This window comes from Gopherus evgoodei, chromosome 1 (genome assembly GCF_007399415.2).
Source record: "Gopherus evgoodei ecotype Sinaloan lineage chromosome 1, rGopEvg1_v1.p, whole genome shotgun sequence".
Taxonomy (NCBI): Eukaryota; Metazoa; Chordata; order Testudines; family Testudinidae; genus Gopherus; species Gopherus evgoodei.
In genome coordinates this window covers 28,991,956-29,011,452 of record NC_044322.1, presented here as the reverse complement: position 1 = coordinate 29,011,452, position 19,497 = coordinate 28,991,956, and the positions used below count along the sequence as shown (strand labels likewise).

The window sequence follows — 19,497 nt, the reverse complement described above, 5'->3', positions numbered from 1 at the left end:
AAGCTTTCCATATATGATAGGCAGGGCTGTCCCTCGCTATTTCTGGTGCCCTATGCAGCCCCCCCCGTGGAGGGACTGTACGGGGCCCCAGGCCTCCACAGGGGAGAGTTGGGGGATCGCTGGCCCCAGACCCAGGAAGGCGGGAGCGGGGGCTGGACCCAAGCCTCCATGGGGGAGCTAGGCGGGGCCCCACCCCAGGCCTCCACGGGAGAGAGGAGGGGTGGTCCCAGGCCTCTGCGGAGGACGAGGGGGGGACGCGGCTCTGGCAACTTCCTGCGGGCAGTGGAGTGACCCGGGCCCAGCCCCAGCCTGCTCCGCTTCCCCGGCTCCCAGGCTCGGGGGGCGCGGCTGGGAGCGGAGCAGGCTGGGGCCTGGTCGCACCACTTCCCACGCGGTGAGTGCAGGGCCGGGCCGGCTGCACTCTGCAGGGGAGCGGGGAGGAGCCGGGACAGCGCGCAGCGGCCCGTGGGTGAGGACGGCCCGGCTGGGAGGGAGTCGCTCGGGCGGAGCAGCTTCTCCTCCCCCGCCACAAAGGAAGCCGCCGCTACAGTCTGCTCCGCCCAGCCGCGCTGCGCCCCTCCACCACGTGAGCTCCCTGCCCCGGCGCCCTGCTCTCCGCCTGGCCGCCCCAGAGAGGCGCGGAGCTGGGGAGGGCGCAGCCGGTCCGTGTCTAGGGAGCCGCAGCACCGCTCAACCCTCGCGTCCTGCCCTGGGGTGTCTCGGGCTAGGCACGGGGCAAGTCCTACCCCTTCCTCCCGGGACCATGAGACTCTCCGCTGGGGCTGCCAGCCCCTTGCACGCTGCGGCGCTGCTGCTGCTGCTCGCCGCCTTCTGCCTCTCCGCGTCCGGTAAGTGACTCAGAGCCGTGGGCAATGGTGCGCCCAGAGGAGGCTTTGCCCCGTCTGCCTGCGCCTTGCCCCATGTGGCGACCAGGACCGGCCCCTGATCGGCGCTCCCCTCCCGCGTGGGTGAAGGGCCCCTGGCAGAGCAAAGCACCGGGGAGACCTAGCGGACTGGCCAGTGCTCCTTGTCTGGGCTGCCCAGACATTGGAAGTGGTCTTAGGTCACCTAGCTCAGTGTTTCTCAACCTTTTTTATACCAGGGACCGGCTTGATGCTTCCCTAAACTGTGTCAGAGGTGCCAGGGGCCAGTTGCTAAGAAATCTAGCTTGTTACCCAGGCGCGATTGCCACGCTGCTGTTCAGGTATCCCTGTACTGAGGTCCCAGTTAAGAACTGTCTTTTAATTCCATAGCTTGGTGAGATGTAAATCCAGCTTTCTTGAGAGGGCTGGGGGCTGCTGGTCATGCAGGCTTATAAAAGCATATTTCCTACCTCAGGGATACTAATCGGGGTGTTAGTCTCTAAACTAGAGCAGTCATCTTCTTAGTTTGTTTTGCACTAGGGCTTTTTAAGAAAAGAGGTCAAATACAGGTCTAGCAGAAATGTGTTGTGCTTTTCAAAGACACTTGCAAAAGATTCTTTTCACCATTCTAGGATGATCTAATCCAGGAGTTCTCAAACTGGAGGGTCAGGACCCCTCGGGGGTCATGAGGTCATTAATGGGGGGCTGTGAGCTGTCAACCTCCACGTCAAACCCTGCTTGCCTCCATTTATAATAATGTTACTTATATTTAAAGGGTGTTTAATTTATTTTGGGGATCGCACTCAGAAGCTTGTGATGTGAAAGGGGTCATCAGTTTAAAAAAAAGTTTGAGACCCCCCTGAATCTAATCTAATGCGTAGATGGCTACTTTATGTCTGAATCACACTTTGCAATCAGGATTACAGTTTTACAGTGTGCAGAAAGGTTTGTGATCTGCATTTACTGGGTGATGGTATCATATTTATTGGCTCAATTGTGTACATCTTATCCAACCTGTAAGTGATGACGTGCCAAGCTATGTCCCAGTATAAGTTTTACTCCCTTAGGGAGGGATGTAGGGAGTGGACTAGGTTTGCCAAGTACAGAGTCTGAGAATCTGTTGTGCACGCTTCCAAAATGACCCTCATTTCAAACACGCAGTTTACCTTTGGTTTGTCATGTTTCCTGTTTGGTTACATTGTAAGCTCTTTTCCTAATAAAATCTGAACTATGGCACTAAGATTGCAGAAATAATCTCATAATTTGACATGTTTATCTAGGGCAGGAATTGAAATTGAAATAAAATGTTATTAGCCATTTGTAAAAGCAGCAGAGAGTCCTGTGGCACTTTATAGAGTAACGGACGTATTGGAGCATGAGCGAAAGCTTTTACAGATCCAGACTAACACGGCTATCCCTCTGATACTTGACACAGTTAGCCATTTGGTTAGTGAAGAAGCAAAATCCCAGAAAACCAGACCAAAAAATGATTATATTGGAGAGAATAGCCATCTGTTGTAAAGGTGGCTTGTGAAGGAAAAGAAAATTGTTTTTGATGTATAAAAAGGCCCAAAGTGTGTGCTTCTTTAAAAAAAAAAAAAAAAAAAAAAAAAAAGTTTGCTGCTTTCTTTACAATGGAAATTAAGGTCAAATCTTCCCAGTTTTTCTTGGAGGACCCTATTGATGACTAGTAGGCTTTGATTTCACAGATACCAAGGAAGTGAAACATGACTGAATTAAAAATCACTTCCCCTCTTAATTACAGTATTTAAAACTTTTTCTTTTTGGTTTCTATTAAGATGCATTTGATTCAAATGTCTAACAAAATAGACCTTTCTTTTCCAATCGTTTGTTAAAGAATCAATTCCTAACCCCTTCAATTTATAGCTGAAAGCTCCCAATGCATAACTCTGATTCCTCTAAAGGAGACCTCCAAGAAACTAGGGAAGACAAGACTTGACATTCTTGATACTTCTAAAATGAAAAAACAAGTAGAACCCCCCCCTTTTTTTTCCTTTAAAAACAAAACAAAACATAAACCTTCTTGTCCATTGCAAGAAAGCAGAAAAGGAAACAACTAACCTAGATTTTTTTTCTTGTTCAACTTTGAATTCCACTATCCCCTCTTCCCTTCAACAAAGAAAATACTAATATGTCTGGATACAAAATTAGGGAGAGAAGATATTTATATATGGGATCAGTATAACCAAAACCATAGCTGACAGAAGCAACAGGAACAATGAAACAAGGCACATAGATCAAGGCCCTTCTAGTGAACTATCCTAGGGGCCTACACTAGATGTCAGAGAAAGGAGAGGAGGCAGCCATAATACTCCTGGCCAGTTGTGTAGTATAGTGTCATAAATTGGGGGAGGAGGGAAATAGTTTTCTTGATCCCAGTTGAAGGTCAGCAAATGCCTTAAGGCATTTATGGCAAGACTGGTATCTGCTGCTCTCTCTGCAGTTGTGGGATTACTCTTTAATGCAAGGAAGGGCCCCTTTTTGTCATGCACGGATCTGGTGCTTATGATAATGTTTCCTTTTGGTGCCTGATCCCTCAAGAATACAGATTGCTGCTTTCTCACATCAGATGAGTTCTTTAACTCAAGTGGTGAAGGTACCAGATTCAGTCCGCACTGATAACCCTCTGAAAACACTCAAACCGCAAGGATGTCTGTAAAAAGCTAGACAGAATGCCAGAAAAATTGCTTTCAAGGAGTCCCACACAAACACAACAATTTTTCTTTAAATAAGTAATCAAAATAATCTGCAAAAAAGCAACCTGATATCAGGAACTAAAGTGAAATGTCACTGGGTTTAGCAATCCTGAGTTGTTTCTCATGTTACAGATACAGAGTTAGTAAAAGTTTTTACACTGAGTTTACTTTGGTGAAACTGCAGTGAAAAATAGAATTTAAAAAGCAGGTGAAGAACGTGACAGGCTTTAAAGTCTCTGTTTCAGTAGAAAACAACTCTCCCTTGAATAAAAAAATGCTCTTTTTGAAGGAACATATGCTGTATCCTGTCTGTTGTCTTGTTTAATACATTATGACCCTGTCATACAATGAAACACTGCAGGAGGTTCTGTTTTACATAAGGAACAGCATGATTTGTCTTTGTAAACCAATACAAGACCCGGGTAAGCAAGCTGACTGGCAAATATTGGTTAAATGTTGTAAGAAGATAATTCTATTTTTATTATCTGTATTTTCCAGGCACTATAAAGTAGCATTTTCTTTTTTGAGAAATGTGATATTTATTAGCTGTGCTTGATCCAAAGACATTGGAAAGATTCAGATGACTTCAGGGGGCTTTGGATCAGGCTGTTAATATGATATAGTGATGAAATTACAAGTTCTGTTCCAAGACAACTTCATTAAAGGGACACTCTCAGTTTAAAGGGTTATTTTATATTAAGTAATTTGAAAACGTGTCCAGCTGCTACTAGAGTACCCCTTAAATATTATGTTCTGACTTTTTAAAAAACTAAATTCTGTTAAAAAATGTTGAGAGTTTTTCTGCTCCCATGTTGATGTTTGTCTATTTCATCAAGGATGAAAATGATTCACTAATTAACATTACACTGGAAAGTGTGAAACTGACTGTACTCAAAATGCTGTCAAATACACAAAGTAAATGAGGTAGGAGAAAATAGAGAGAAATAGATGTAACTATAGTGGATACAAAATTTTCAGACAATTGTAATTTCAAGTTGATAGTGGGGTTTTTTTTAATTTGCTACTAAGTTATGAATATGCATTAAATATTTAAGGGAAAAACTTTATTAGAAAATTATGATTTAAAAATAAAAAGAAATCAATTCATGAATGAATCTCTGGGATTTCACACAGGTATGGTTACATTTAAAAACAAAAAAATGGAAATGCAGAGTTAAGTTATATCAGACATAACTCTACTGTGTGTTTGTGTCCTCATCCACCGTACATCCAAAGATAGAAAACTGGACGTTGACACATTGTAAATGTTCAACACTGGCAATACCAGCCGCATACCCCTACTGTACAATGCTGTGCTTGACATCTGGACATGTGCACTTGCTCGTGAGTTGCTGGTACCAAGCCCTATAATGGCTCCTGTGATCATGGATTCTCAGCTTGGCAGCACAGGGCCCCAGGGTGGTCACAACCACCTTTTCTTTCTTTATCTCTACATGGGAGTGAGAAAGAGGTGTCCCCGCACCCCCCAATGTTTTTATACATAAGAGCAGTCATACTGAGTCAGACCAATGGTCCAGCTATCCCAGTATATTGTCTTCTGACAGTAGCTAGTGCCAGGTGCTTCAGAGGGAATGAACACAACAGGGCAATTACCTAGTGATCCATCCCCTGTTATCTACTCCCAGCTTCTGGTAAACAGAGGCTAGGGACACCCAGCACATGGAGTTGCATCCCTGACCTTCTTGACTAATAACCATTGATGGACCTATCCTCCATGAACTCATCTATTTCTCTTTTGAACCTTGTTATAGTTTTGTCCTTCACAACATTCCTTGGCAACAAGTTCCACAGGTTGACTGTGTGTTGTGTGAAGTACTTTTTTTAGTTTTTTTTTTAAAACCTGTTGCCTATTAATTTCATTGGGTGTCCTCTGGTTCTTATGTTAGGGGAAGGAGTGAATAGCACTTCATTACTCGCTTCCACACCAGTGAAGATTTTATAGACTTCGTCTCTTAGTCCTCTTTTTTTCAAGCTGAAAAGTCCCAGTCTTTTCAATCTCTTTTCGTACAGAAGCTGTTCCATACTCCTCATCATTTTTGTTGTCCTTCTCTGTACCTTTTCCAATTCTAATATATCTTTTGTTCCTGTTACATGATGTCACAGTATCAGAAGTTGTTCTGGTTAGACTTTGGAGCACCAATGTCCTTGCATTCTGAGTTATGTTGGTAGAAGTTGAGTGACTCAGGGCTGAACCTCGCCTACCTTATCTGTTGTCTCTCCTACCAATTGCTTTAGTTTTGGTAAAGTTAGATTAGAATTCTGATGAAAGCTAACTTCATCCTCACTACCCATAATGTGAGATTATATATAGCACCAGCTCTATACAACACTTGGATTACTCTGACAGATTCTCGCCCTGATCCTACAAATACATCCACATATGCTTAACTTTAAGCGCAGGAGTAGTCCTTCAGTAGTCGTTTCAATCATAACTTCAATCATAAAGTGCTGGTGAGTGATCTGCAGTGGAAAGGAGTCTATTATAGCCTCAACTGCATAGCTTTAGCTCACTCTCAAGGTATGTCTACACTACCCGCCAGATCGGCGGGCAGCGATCGATCCAGCAGGGGTCAATTTATCATGTCTAGTCCAGACACGATAAATCCACCCCCAAGCACTCTCCCATCAACTCCTGTACTCCACCACCACGAGAGAGGCAGGCAGAGTTGACAGGGGAGCGGCAGCAGTCGAGTCACCATGGTGAAGACACCACAGTAAGTCAATCTAAGTACGTCAACTTCAGCTAGGTTATTCACGTAGCTGAAGTTGCATAACTTAGATCGACACCCCACCCCACCCCAGCCCACCCCATGCGGTGTAGACCAGGCCTTAGTTTGAGTAGCTCATGCTTGTAACTCTGGAAGTCCTGGGTTCAATCCCCATGTGTCAGCCAAGATAGCGGCTGTCACAGTTTAGGATCAGGGCCTTCTTCAATATCCAAAATAAAATACATTTGTAAATTTTGCTCTTCTTCGTTTTATGCAAATGGCAGAACTGCGTATCTGTGACCTTTTGGGCCCAGCAAAGCAATTCCGTTGCATTTTGTCTGTCTATCTACCAGAACCTGTGGTACAGTAGAACCTCAGAGTTACAAAAACTTCAGGAATGGAGGTTGTTCATAACTCTGAAATGTTTGTAACTGAACAAAATGTTATGGTTGTTCTTTCAGAAGTTTACAGCTGAACATTGACTTAATGCCCCTTTGAAACTTTACAGAAGAAAAATGCTGATTTTAACTGTCTTAATTTAAATTAAACAAACTCAGAAACTGTTTCCTTACCTATCAAATCTTTTTTAAAACTTTCCCTTTGTTTTTTAGTAGTTTATGTTTAACAAAGTACTGTATTTGCTGTGTGTGTTTCTGCTTTATGTACTTCCAGTTCCAAATGAGGTGGATGGTTGTTGCTTGGTCATTTTGAAACTCTGGTGTTTGTAACTCTAAGATTCTGCTGTATAAGGGAGGGGTGTTAGGGTTACAGGGAGTTCCTGAAATAGAGGGGGATGTCAGATTGACACACAGGGAGGTTCTGGTGGGGATGGAAGAATGCAAGGAGCCAGGTGTGTGCTGTGAGCTTAGCTTACAGATGCAACAAAGTGCACAACCCTCTAGTTATGCATAGGTTTAACACACATTAAGGTTTCCACTTTCTATATATACAGTATCACACAATTTCATCGATTCACTCATAGAAATAGCCGTTGGAAATGACTCGGAGACCCGTTCCACATAAAACTGGAACAACTGACTGATTCTCTGTGTATGAAAGTTTTTGTTTCTGGTCTGTCCAAGTTAGCTGGTATTAGAGATTTGACACTCCATGTGGTATAGACCACAAGTGTTTTCAGGAGACAGGAATAAATCATCATAACAGACACCATCTTAGATCCCCACAGGAAACGTTCTTTCATTCGGGCTAGGCCAGTTTGATGCAGCTGATCTACCTCAGCAGAGCAGACCACAAACAGTCATGTTTCAAGATGTATCTACAGATGACACTAGCAAAGGGAAACAACAGAATGACTGTAAAATAGCTGGTAGATCAGATAATGAATACACTTTTAACAGAATTAAAAGTAGGTCATTCAAAAAGCATATGATTGAACTCGCATATAAAATGTCATCACTAGAACTTATAAATGGTGGTTATTACATTAGCTGAGACAAACTATTGCAATAAATTAACTTTTAACAGAATTAAATTCCATTCTTTGGACTGCCAGGGGAAGAGAAGCTTGATCCTTCTGGTCTCTGTCAGGCAAACTCCCCACCCCCTCACACTCTGAGTAAGAGCTGCAGAATTGGGTCCTTTCTAGGGGAAAATTTTTTAACTTTGCTCCCATGCTGCTGTTAACGTAACCAATCTGGGAAATTTCACTGTTATTGTAAACAAGTATTCTACCCATTACATCAGTCCCATCATAATATCAAAGTGTCTTGCTACACTGCACTCTGTGTGGGCACCTTAGGTTTAAAATACAGTGGGAACTAGTTCACCTCACTGATTTGCAAGCCTGATCATTCCGAGATCTTTAGGGAAGTAAGAATGGAGGTTTTATTATTACTAAGCTTGTATTGTATTTCTGAAGTAGATTATAGGACATTGACTTGTATTTTATGATGTATTGTCATATAATCAGAACTAAACTATCCCTGTCAGAGTAATAAACAGTATGTTTTGCCATGCAGGATCACTGATCTCTTCTTTTGTGCTTGTTTTCTTGCTAAGTCACAAAAATCAGTAACCACCACAAATCTCCTTGTCACTTGTGCAAATTTAGCAGTTTCTATTGTGTGCACATCTGTTTTCTCTCACCTCTTTTCTCTTAACAGTTGTATGTAGCCCACGTACTAGCACTAGGCTGACCCTGCTGCAGAGAAGAGGCTCAGAAAAGTTAAAACGAATAACTTCACAGCTTTCATTGAAAGTGAATTAAACTCTTGTGTGGGTGCTCTGATTCAGAGCTGGTTTTAGTTCATTGTAGCTTAATCCTTAGGATTTCATTTATGTTCATTAACTTCCCAGCGCTAATTGATTTGTCTTAACTTTCCTGAGTACTTGGTTTCTTAACTTTGACTGAACTGGTTAAATAAACTGAAATGAAGAAAATATTCTCTCCGCACTTATGGATGAGACTACTGCAGTCAAAAGCTGGTTTAGCACATCAACAGATCCTGGTTCCAGGTGCTTCGGCAGTGACTTCCACCATTTCAGTGGTCTGACTTCCTTTAAAACTTGGCAGCAAACGTGTGCAGTATAGTCCCAATTATCTGAGTAGCATGGGGAACATGGATTTCATTTGACTAATTGGGAGTTTAAATAATTGAGAGGGCAGGAGTCAGGCTGTGGCCAGGGACTCATTGTCCTGCTCCTCCTTGCAATCCTGGACAGGGATCTCTGCTCTATTATCTGAACATCCATGTTACCGCTATCCCTTCTGGTCCCCCAACATGAGATGCATGCTCTCTATAGCATGTGTCTCATGTTGGGGGACCAGGAAGGGGTTCAGATAATGCAGAGGTTTGGATAATAGGGTTCTGGATAAACAGGAGTATACTGTACTGCTTAATTTTCTTTTTTAATTAAATATTTTGAATAGATTATAATAAATGTAATCTTTAACATAAGTTTGTTAACTTGAAGATAACATTAAATAAATTGGTTTTAAATAAACCTGTATTTAATTTAAATTTAAAAAATCCAAATTAAATACAATTCCTGGCTTACTTGGCTTTTTTTGCTTTGTTTTGTTTTTGTTTTTAAGAGCATTGACCTTGACTTTTATCCACCCTAATGGGTGGTGTATGCGCTGCACCACCCCACGCAGCATTTTGACTCAAAGGCACACCCCAAAATCAGTTCCTCCCCTGTTTCCTTGCTGCTATAATTTGTTGCTGGCCAACCAGGAGGGCGATGTAGCAAAGGCTCTGCTAAGCTCCACCTTCTCTAGTTATAGCGACTCTCCCAGGTCCACTTTCCAGGCAGGCCATGTAGGGTGGTCTTAGTGATTCTTACTCCCATGCATGGGCATGTAACCGATGTCCGAACATAGCACTGAGGTGGCACAGGTTAAGCACTTAGAAGTCAAGAAATTTCACAAGTGAGCATGCACACTTACCCATTCCTCACCCCATCCCACCCCCACTATAGGGCCTGTGATAGTGAGGGAGGCTTCACTAATGTCCGTGGAATTGCACAAGTGTAAAATCATTGTAGCCAAAAGAAGAATCGGGCTCTGTATGTTTAATTATTGATGATCACACACTATTTCTCAAATACAATAGGCTAGACAAGTAATTAATATCATTTTTCTGAGTATTGATACCCGTGTAGCATTTTTGTAGCATTGTTTATTACTCTATATGGGCCAAACAGGATGCCTGAAAGTCAGTCTTATGAAAATTACCCAGCAAATTGTGTGTGCATATGTGCGTGCGTGTGCACATCCTTGCTTGTGTGTAGTTTGCTTTACCTGTTTTTAAACCTTAACACCCTAATTGCCTGTGTGCAGCTGTTACAGAGTCACTTGGAAGGGAGAGGTTTAAAGCAGAGATTCCAGACCTTAGGAACATCAGGGCCTTTTAAGGGGTGCATGCTTGGTTCTCTGTCCTGCTCCTGCCACCTCTAGCCCTCCCGCTCCCCCCCCTCCCCCAAAGCAAGTATCTGTACAGTATGTGCTCTCACTACAATCATTATGGAAGGAGGTGGAGGGCAGTGGTGTAGCACAAGCAACATGGGAGAAGAGAGAAAGAACATGTGGTAGCCACAACTTCAGAGATCCTTAAATGAGGAGAAGGACACAGCCCCAAACTGGTGGCAGGAAAAGCAGGGAAGGAACAGCCCCAAATGTAGATGGGGAGTAACAACCCCATTAAGACAGAAGGACTGGAGAGGGGACACACCACAACGGGGGCTGGAGGGACCATGGGAAAGAGCACGTAGAGAGCGGGAGGACTGAAAAGAGAGACGAGGTTAGCAGAGAAAGTTGGGAGAAAGGAAGAGAAAAACTGAAAAAAATAGGACTGTCTTTTTGTTCTGTGTTTGTATAGCGCCTACCACAGTGGGTCCTGATCTGTTACTAGGGCTCCTAGATGCTACAGTAATACAAACAATAAATACATTTTAAAAATGAGACTAGGAAGGTAAGGAGAAAAGGGAGACGTAAGGCCTAATCTGCATCAAAAAAGGTTTGCACGACTGTCTCAGCAGACCTTTCCAGTGTAGACGTAGCGTCGGATGGCCAAAAAGTGATAAACTATACCAGTTCCCTGAGCAAAATAAACTCTACAGTACTTGCAAAAACACTTTTATGCCAGTATAACTGTTTACACTAGGGCTTTTGCTAATATAGAAATGTCATTAAAAATCACACCCCTAATTGATATTACTATTTTTACTGTAGACTTGGCCTAAATCAAATGCAGAAGCAGGAGTGGAGAGAATGTGATGGTAGGGCCATGAGAAAAAACAAAACCAAAATACTCAAAAGCAAAACTGGGGCGGGGGATGGGGGGGAGAGGGAGACAGGGAAAAATCCAAAATGCAAAAATCCAGGCTCAGGCAGTCAGAACGTGGCCACATGCAGCAGCTGTGACAGACCATGAAGTGAAGGGGAAAAGGGAGAAAGTGGAGACAATTAGTAAAAAGGCAGGTGAGCAGGGCTCCAACCCAGGAAGGACAAGGGTCACTGGACTTAAGGAATGTGGCCCTGATCCTGCTAAAAGGGAAATGAATGGCAAAATTGTGATTGCCTGCAATAGGATAAGAGCCATCCTTTGTGTGAGTGTGCTTTCTGCCCTGACCCCAGTTGTGGCCTGCAGTTGGATGCCATGAAGAAAAGATGTGTGTGCCCTTGGGACTTGCTCATTCAACTGCAGTACATTATAGTTGGGCAAAAGTGGCTTATTTTTAATGCTAGAAAAGTTCATTCTTTCACTATTTTCCTTTTTTCTTTTAAGGGACTACAAACACATCCATCCCAACCACAACCACACAATCCACTTCAAATACTTCAGCACATGGTAAGTGTCTGATAACCCTTTTCCTGCTGGTACTATACAGGCAAGCACCAAAAATACCCAAACAGAAAAATTAGATAATACTCCATAGACTGCAGTTGAAACAGTGCATTTTATGGGGGTATTAACATTTTCTGCAATGGGATGGCACCACTAAGAGACCTCCCAAGATAGATTTTTATTTTATTGGTAAAATTAAAGGTGACACCATTCCAGGTAACTTGCTGGCCCCAAGCCATGAGCTCCCCAATGTCATAGGAAGAGAAGAGTCAAGAAAGCAAAATCTAAAGCTCCTTGATTAATTTTCTTCTTGGTCATTCTGAACTTTAGCAAACATGCTCCATTTTAGTGCAGTAGAACAGTGAATAGGGTGTCATGCAAGGAGTGGATATTTGTTTGAATTTTCCTACTGTGTAGTATCCTGTGAATGTAACCAACAGGTAGGAATCCACATGTCATGGGGTAGGGAAAGAGAGAGAAATTTCTGTTTGGATGAGGCTCCAGGGTAGCTGCACCTTGGAAACGTGTTCTGTCTCCATGGAGCCTATGTCACAAAACACTGCAGTTCAAACAAGATATTGCCAGTAAGAACAGGTCACTCTATTAAAGAAATACCACCAGCTTCCATCCCCCATTCCATGGGGAAAGAGCCTTAATACTTGGAGGCTCCCAAATCCTTATTTATAATACAAGTGAGTCAGACTTTAATGCTCTACTGTTAGAGGGAGCAAGAGGGATCATATTGCTAGGTGTATTATGGTAAATGAAGTCAATGTGTATAATTAATGTGTGGGAGCTGTAGACATAGAACCCTGTAAAACTATGCTCCCCTTCCCTAGACCCCTGCTCCATCCTTAGCAGGGCGAAGATAGGAATTTTCTATGCAATTTTTAATCTACTAAAACAAATTATCCATCTCCTTTGATTTGCAACATTCCAGCCTTGGGTTGTTGCAACATGACATTATTAAAAGAGAACAAATCATGGCAAGAGAACTGAGAAACTCAAAAGTCGTTTCTTGTGAGAGCTTGGCACGGACGTGTTTCACCATGTCAGTGAAAGGTTGGTTGAGAGCTAGCACATCATACCACTTTCCAGTGCGTGTTGAACAAGCATTAGAAAATAATCTGTCATGGTGCACTGAAATTTCCCACTTGAAAGAGGGAAGAGAAGGAAATCTAGTTTCTTCCCCTCGTAACTATTTTGTCACTTATTATTTGCTTTAATATCACAAGTAGAATACTACTTGTTTATTATTTGGATTGCAGTAGCATGTAGGGGCCCCAGACATGGACCAGGATCCCTTCGCGAGTGAGGTGCTCTACAAACATGGAACAAAAAAACAGTCTCTGCCTCAGACGTTGAGGGGTTGCTATATCCTTGGTAAGAGCTACTTCTACATCAGTTAATAAGTTCCCAGTACTCCTATATCTGTGGGTCTTGGTGATTACCAAGTAGCTCTGAGACCTGCAGCAATCAAGGAGGTGAGCAGTGGGCTGTGAACATTCTCACTTGGCTCATTCCTAGAAATTCCTGTTGAGTCTTGAATATTATGCTGAAGAATGTGGTGATTCATACAGATGAAACTCCATCTTCACTCTCCATAGCCGTTAGCATTTTAACTTAAGGATTCAATAGTGGGTACAAAAAAAAAAAAAGAACAACGTAATCTCACCAAAGCCTGGTAGCCTTGGGTAGCGGTGGAAATGGTGCACGTCTTAATTTAACTATTTGCAGACTCCTTATTCAGGCATGCAAGCATAGGCATGAATGAAAGAGGGGAACAGAGAGATTGTATCTTACAGTTACCCTGTCTGCAACAGAATTTGACATCGCATTAGAAACCATTGTCAAATGTTGATTGTGTTCACACTCAAGATGGTTCTTAAATCCAGGTTTCCTGTAGCGGTACTAGCTTTATTATTATTATTTGTATTGTGGTAGCAAGTAAAGGCCGAAGTCCCATTGTGCTATGCACTGTACAAACCTAACAAAAAGACTGTTTCTGCTCAAACAGCTTACAATATAAGTAAACTTTAAGGGCATGTCTCCACTTACTGGGGGATTGACACGTGACGATCAATCCACCAGGGGTCGATTTAGCGGGTCTAGTGAAGACCCGCTAAATCGACTGCCGATCGCTCTGCAGTCAACTCTGGTACTCCACTGGAACAAGGAGCATAAGGTAAGTCGATGGGAGAGTTTCTCCCATCAACCCAGCATGGTGTAGACATTGCAAAAGGTTGACCTAAGCTACATCGACACCAACTATGTTATTCACGTAGCTAGAGTTGCATAACTTAGATCAACTGATCCCCGTAGTGTGGACCTGCCCTAACACACACACCCATTTGAAACACATTTGTCGATTTTAAGGATAGAAGGGACCACTGTCATCCTCTAGTCTGACCTCCTGTATAACATAGGCCATGGAACTTCACTGAATTAATTAGTGATTCAACTCCAAATCTTGTCATTTAGTTTTTTGCTAGAATAAATTTTTTACAGCGTTGGTGAAAATTTTCTCTATTTGCTAGCAGTAAATAGAAGAATCCTGTTTCCTTGAGAGAAAATAGGATTTGTTTTATTTTAAGAGGCAATCACAGTGATAATTATTAAACATGCCATGCTATGGTGCGGAAAATTATGAATGCATTTGGATGTGACACTAGATCTTTTTACATTTGTGATGAGTCAGAATATGCACTAACAATTAGTATTCAGAACTGATGTCTTCTTTATGCACCCTAAATATTTGACTGAAAGTGTCAGTATATCTTTAAATGCAGATAATTTATCATGCGCATACCAGCATAAGAATTGTGGTTCATCTTTTAAAAATAAAACAAAAACATATGACATTAATTGCATTATTAGTTGTTTTCCCTTTTTAAGTAATAAATATGAAATAATGCAATCTAGGTATGTTTAGCATTATCCATATCAGAGTACAGCTGGTCTTTTAGGGAAAATTAATAGGCGAAGTAGAAATATAAAAGGACAGATGTTTTTATTCTGTTGCTATCTGATGTTCTTTCTTCTTGGATTCGCTGGTAAAATATAAAGGGTAAGATTTTTTTCTTTTTCCCAAAGACACAAAAGAGGAGTTGGGTGCCCAGCTCACATTGCCTTTCACTAATTCCCTCATGTGCCTGTGAAAAGCTCACCCTTCATGTTTGGAAATTATTGAAACTAAATAAACTGCAAGAGGCTGGAGTACAGAAAATATACCTCTTTTCTGCAAAGAAAAGGTGTACTGCGTCACTGAGCACTATAGTCTTGGTACAATAAGAAAAAAAAAGAGTTCAGAATGGGACTGAGAGTGCAAACGTGCTGAGGAACTTTATCAGAATCCCTTTGAATAAGAGCAAAGTGCTTTTTTTGGGGGTGACTCAAGGTTTGTATATCGTGGTTCAGTGTGTCTGCTCATGGCCTAAGAATCACGTGTAATCATATATATATCTATAGGATTATACAGACAGATACAGTTCCTGGGCCATGAGCAGACACACTGAACTATAGATATAGATATCTAATATATAATCTGTAACTACACAGTCAGTTTGGCATGTTTGGAAGTGATGGACTTTTTAAAAATTAAAAACCTAAGACTTGAAACCCTTTCACTGGGATTTTCCTTTTTTTTTTAATAGACTCCTGTTTTGTTCAGGTTTTATCTTTTGGAGTAGGAGAGCAGTTAGCATTGATGTTTGATACAGCTCTCCATATCTGAAGATCTTTCTAGGAGGATGTTTGAAACCTTCATGTAACAAGGAGCCAGTTAGGAGACACTGCTTGAGTTCAACCCAGAATTCAGTAAAGATGTCATTCATTTGTAAGGAGCTACATGGCTCTTTCAAAGAGAGACAATCTGCATTGCCAGCCAGCATCGTCTTTGCTTTCCCCAGGGTTGGGGTTCAAGAGTGCAGCCTGCACATCTATAGGAGACACAGCCAGAGTGGAGTAGTTGGGGTGGTGGCATGTGTTGGAGAGAGGTTTATTTGTGGGTATTGAAGAAAAATCATTTGGGGCGGCATTTTCTTACCTTAGCACCTGATCCAAAGCCCATCGGAGTCAATGGGAGTCCTATTCATTCAGTGAGCTTTGGATCAGGACATTAGGACACACCCACAGCTGCAATTTCTGTTAATGGGACTTGCACAAAGACATCAAGTGTAGATATAAATCAGTGTTTCACCATGGATTAATTATGTGGCAGAAGGCGCTGGAGCCAGGCACTCCATCCGCAAGTCAAAACAAGATGTAACCAATAGGTAGCTGCGCTTTTGTAATGCATTTTAATGCCAAAAAACCCTTGATTTTTGTGTCTAAGCATTCTTGGATTTATTTATTTTTTTTCTTCCTTTTAGATAAAAATGTCACTCTCACGACTACATTGGGTGAGTTAAACTTTTAAATTGTGTGATAACCCTTTTTAATTACACTTTCAGCTTTTTAATGGTGCCGTCAAGTTCTTAATCATTACTAAGTTGTCTGTTGTGTAAAAAAAAAAAAAAAAAAAAAATCCTGCAGTTGATCTGGTTAATGTTCATATATTGTGCCCTTTAAATTACATATAAATAGTGCTATGGTTTTAGATTTTTGTTTCTGTAATATTTGATTGGTTTAACCACTTACTGATTTGGATTAATCTGTGATTCCATGACAGGATTCATTATCTTGGAGGTGAAAGAGCATATGGTATTGCTAGAATGGCCGCAAGTTGAGCGCTCTGTAGTCTAGATTGGTGTCTAGCTTCTGTACATGCCTTCTTCAGTTGCTCATGATTTTCTCAAACAAATTTCTTGTGTGTGGGTGGGGGAATACGGAATAGAAACAGCTGAGTTATTTTTGAGTTTTTAATCAGGGGAAAAATCTTACATGCTTCCCCCTATATGTTCTGATTAAACATTTTGTGCAGTGATTACTCAAATAACTGGAGCTACAAAGTTCAGGGTTGCTCTCTTTTGTATCTTTGGATCTCACTGAAATCCAAGGAATAAGCCAAGTTTCAAGCAAATAGTTGAATAATTTTAAAATTTAGAATATATGTTAATTTGGTCTTTTTCATGACTGAATAACTGCCATCAGTAATATGTTCCATTTCTGTTTCCTCTGTGGTGAAAAGTACAGTGAACATCGTTAACTGACATGCATTAGTATAAGAAATCCATCTATTTATATTGTTTTATTTTTTTATTCCAAATGACTTCAGCACACTTTTAAAACACAAGAATCACTTCACCCCTCACTGAAATTCAGACACCTATGGGGTGAGACATCACCGTTTTTATTTGTTGCATAGAAACACTGGGTCATGAGCTGAAGAATATTGTAGCCAGTTATACCTTTGGGGGGAATTTAGGCAAAATTTAGGTAGCCACATTGAAGACTATTGTCCCATATCAGTCCTCAGTGACCACAGCTGGACACACCTCATTTTGGAAGCACAGTGTCCCCATCACTGGGTTAGGGCATTGGGTCCGTACTTATTCAGAGGGAAGAGTTACCTCGCTTATAGCCAGACTGAATTTGTTGCAGGCTATTGTGCATGCCTATAGCCTCCAGCTTTAGTGGCATCCGTGCACTCTTTAGACCTGATGATATGAAGACAGGTGTAGTTGTTATCGGGGGACAGTTTGCTCTGCAGACCATCTATTACTGGTAATGATGGGCTTTTGTTTGACTCTGTATTTTGACGCGAGATCTATGCAGATTGCCTGTGTAGCCACAGGCAAGTCAATTTCCGACCAGTGCCTTGGTTCCACATCTGTAAAATTTGGACAGTGCAACTTCTGTACCATACAGATGTTATGAGGATAAATTCACAGTATCATCCAGATACTATGGTAATGGAGGCCATGTAAGTTCTTGGAGGCAGTGTCATGTAGTGGAGAGAGCACTGGACGAGGATTCTGGAGACCTGGGATCTGTTCCTGGCTCTGCCACTGGCCTGCTGGGTGACCTTGAGCAAATCACTTCCCTGCCCTGTGCCTCGGTTTCTCCATCTGAAAAATGGGGATAATGATACTGCCTTCATTTGTAAAATGCTTTGGGATCTGATAAGTGCTGTATAAGAGCTGGGTAAGAACCGAGCTCAACCGCCAAAGTCCAGGGTGTAATGTGGCAAGGAGAAAGGGCATGGGTGACAATCCAGTGAATGCAAGTGTGTGTTGTTACCAGTTGTTTTAATCATGCTACCGCCCAGCAGTTGTGGCTCTGTCGAGTGTGTTTAAGACCTTCTCTTCAAAGACCGTGCCAGCAGAGCCTGCCGGTGACCAAAAACCAGAGCCAGCTGGTGACCAAAAAGTCTGAGGGTCCCAAAGGTATCTATCTCATAGTGTACACTGGCGACAGTGGTCCTGGCCAGTCCACCTACTAGCAGTATGAGCCTCATCCCAGTTTACTCCACTGTACTGGCTTATAAGGAACAAAGCTCAGCAACCCTTCTGGTAGCTCAGCACTATTTTTTGTCAACCTTGTCCCCTCCCCTGCAGGTTCAAGCCTGAAGTGAAATCTTAAATACTACCTATGGTAAGGGCTGTTTTGATATTTACAGATGATTGTGCCATTTGGAGGGTTTACATATCATTTTTAAAATGTGTTCTGTATTTTACTTAATGTGTTTTATGCATGCTTCAGAGAGGAGCTGAATTTCCTAATTGCTACAAGGTAAGCACATGAATGGAACAGCGCCAGATATTTAATCAGAATGAATGTTGCCTTTGAACTGCACATGAGGGATATGATGTGCCATTTCACAGTATCAAAGGAGAGTGATAAATAAGATGTATTATGGGGGTGGTGTAGTGTTCTGTACCGTAATTTTCTAACATTTCGACGAGTCCAGTTTTAAATTTCTCAAGGAGTAAGATTTCTGCCACCTCCCTTTTAAAGTTTATTTCACAGTCTGGTAGATCTGTACTGCAGCCTCTCAATTCTTTTTCTTGTTCTCAACTGCGTTTGAAGCAGTGCTACTCAATCTTTGGGAGAACCTCATTTCTAAAATCAAAATGTGGCTTCTCAAGTTTTTAAAACTTCTCTGTAAGAATGACATTCTGTAAGAGGTTATATGGTGCTGAACGAGGAGTGGAAACTGAGTGCCAGTTTATATGTGTAACATAAATTGATTTCATTTTCTTCATTAACTTTATTTTTAGTCAATTCAAGTAAACATTAGTATTACTGTAAATTTGAATAATCTAAAATATGAATCCAGATAAATACAATATTTCATTTTATCTGGATGAATTTTAGATGCTGCATAGTTATATAAATAATGCAAAAGTAGCCAGCTATGAATAGAACTTTGCATATAGTAATTTGGCAAGAAAAGCAGAAAACTCTTTTGACCAGTATTGTCTGTTTGGGGGAGTGTTAGGATATAATGTTTTAGTGGTTTACATTAGTGCTCTATCTTAGGAATTACCTTTTCTTAAGATTTTTCTGCTCTTCTGCTTCAGTATTCAGGATTTCATTATATCAGATATAGCATATTACTCGCCTCTATTTTTGTACGTTTTCCTATGGTATTTTTGTTCTGAACAGTTCATTGTCACTTTCTTAGGTGTGAGAGTGTTTGGTAAAAGGGAAATCAAAATTACAGAAGAGATCACCTGTCAGCCAGAACGTGTGAAACAGCATTCCATTCTTGTTTTAAGTTTGGCAGAATCGTCCCTTTCTGAGGAAACAGTATAAATAGCTGTTCCTTATGCAGTATTACTTTAGTTGAATTTTCACCATAACAAGGAAGACCATAAGGAATCCTGGGCTTGATATATATCCGATAGGTATTCTTTTGTGCTGTGGTTTCAGAAGTGATACAAAAAACTAGCCTTGTGGATGGGGGAAGTGACAGATATGGTATCTCTTGACTTTG

The 19,497-nt window shown here is 41.6% G+C and overlaps 1 protein-coding gene across 2 annotated transcripts in view; it reads left to right on the top strand.

The window, feature by feature from the left end:
* Window positions 1–390: 390 nt before the first annotated feature.
* The window catches only part of TMEM123 (transmembrane protein 123), a 31,583-nt gene continuing 12,476 nt past the window's right edge, over window positions 391–19,497 (top strand). Inside the window, exons 1-3 of one of the 2 annotated variants that reach the window (XM_030560429.1) lie at window positions 391–848; window positions 11,559–11,621; window positions 15,989–16,018. In XM_030560429.1, the coding sequence (XP_030416289.1) occupies window positions 764–848; window positions 11,559–11,621; window positions 15,989–16,018 (178 nt within the window). In that variant the 5' untranslated portion in view covers window positions 391–763. The remainder of the gene's footprint in view (window positions 849–11,558; window positions 11,622–15,988; window positions 16,019–19,497) is intronic. The other variant, XM_030560419.1, reaches the window with a different exon arrangement.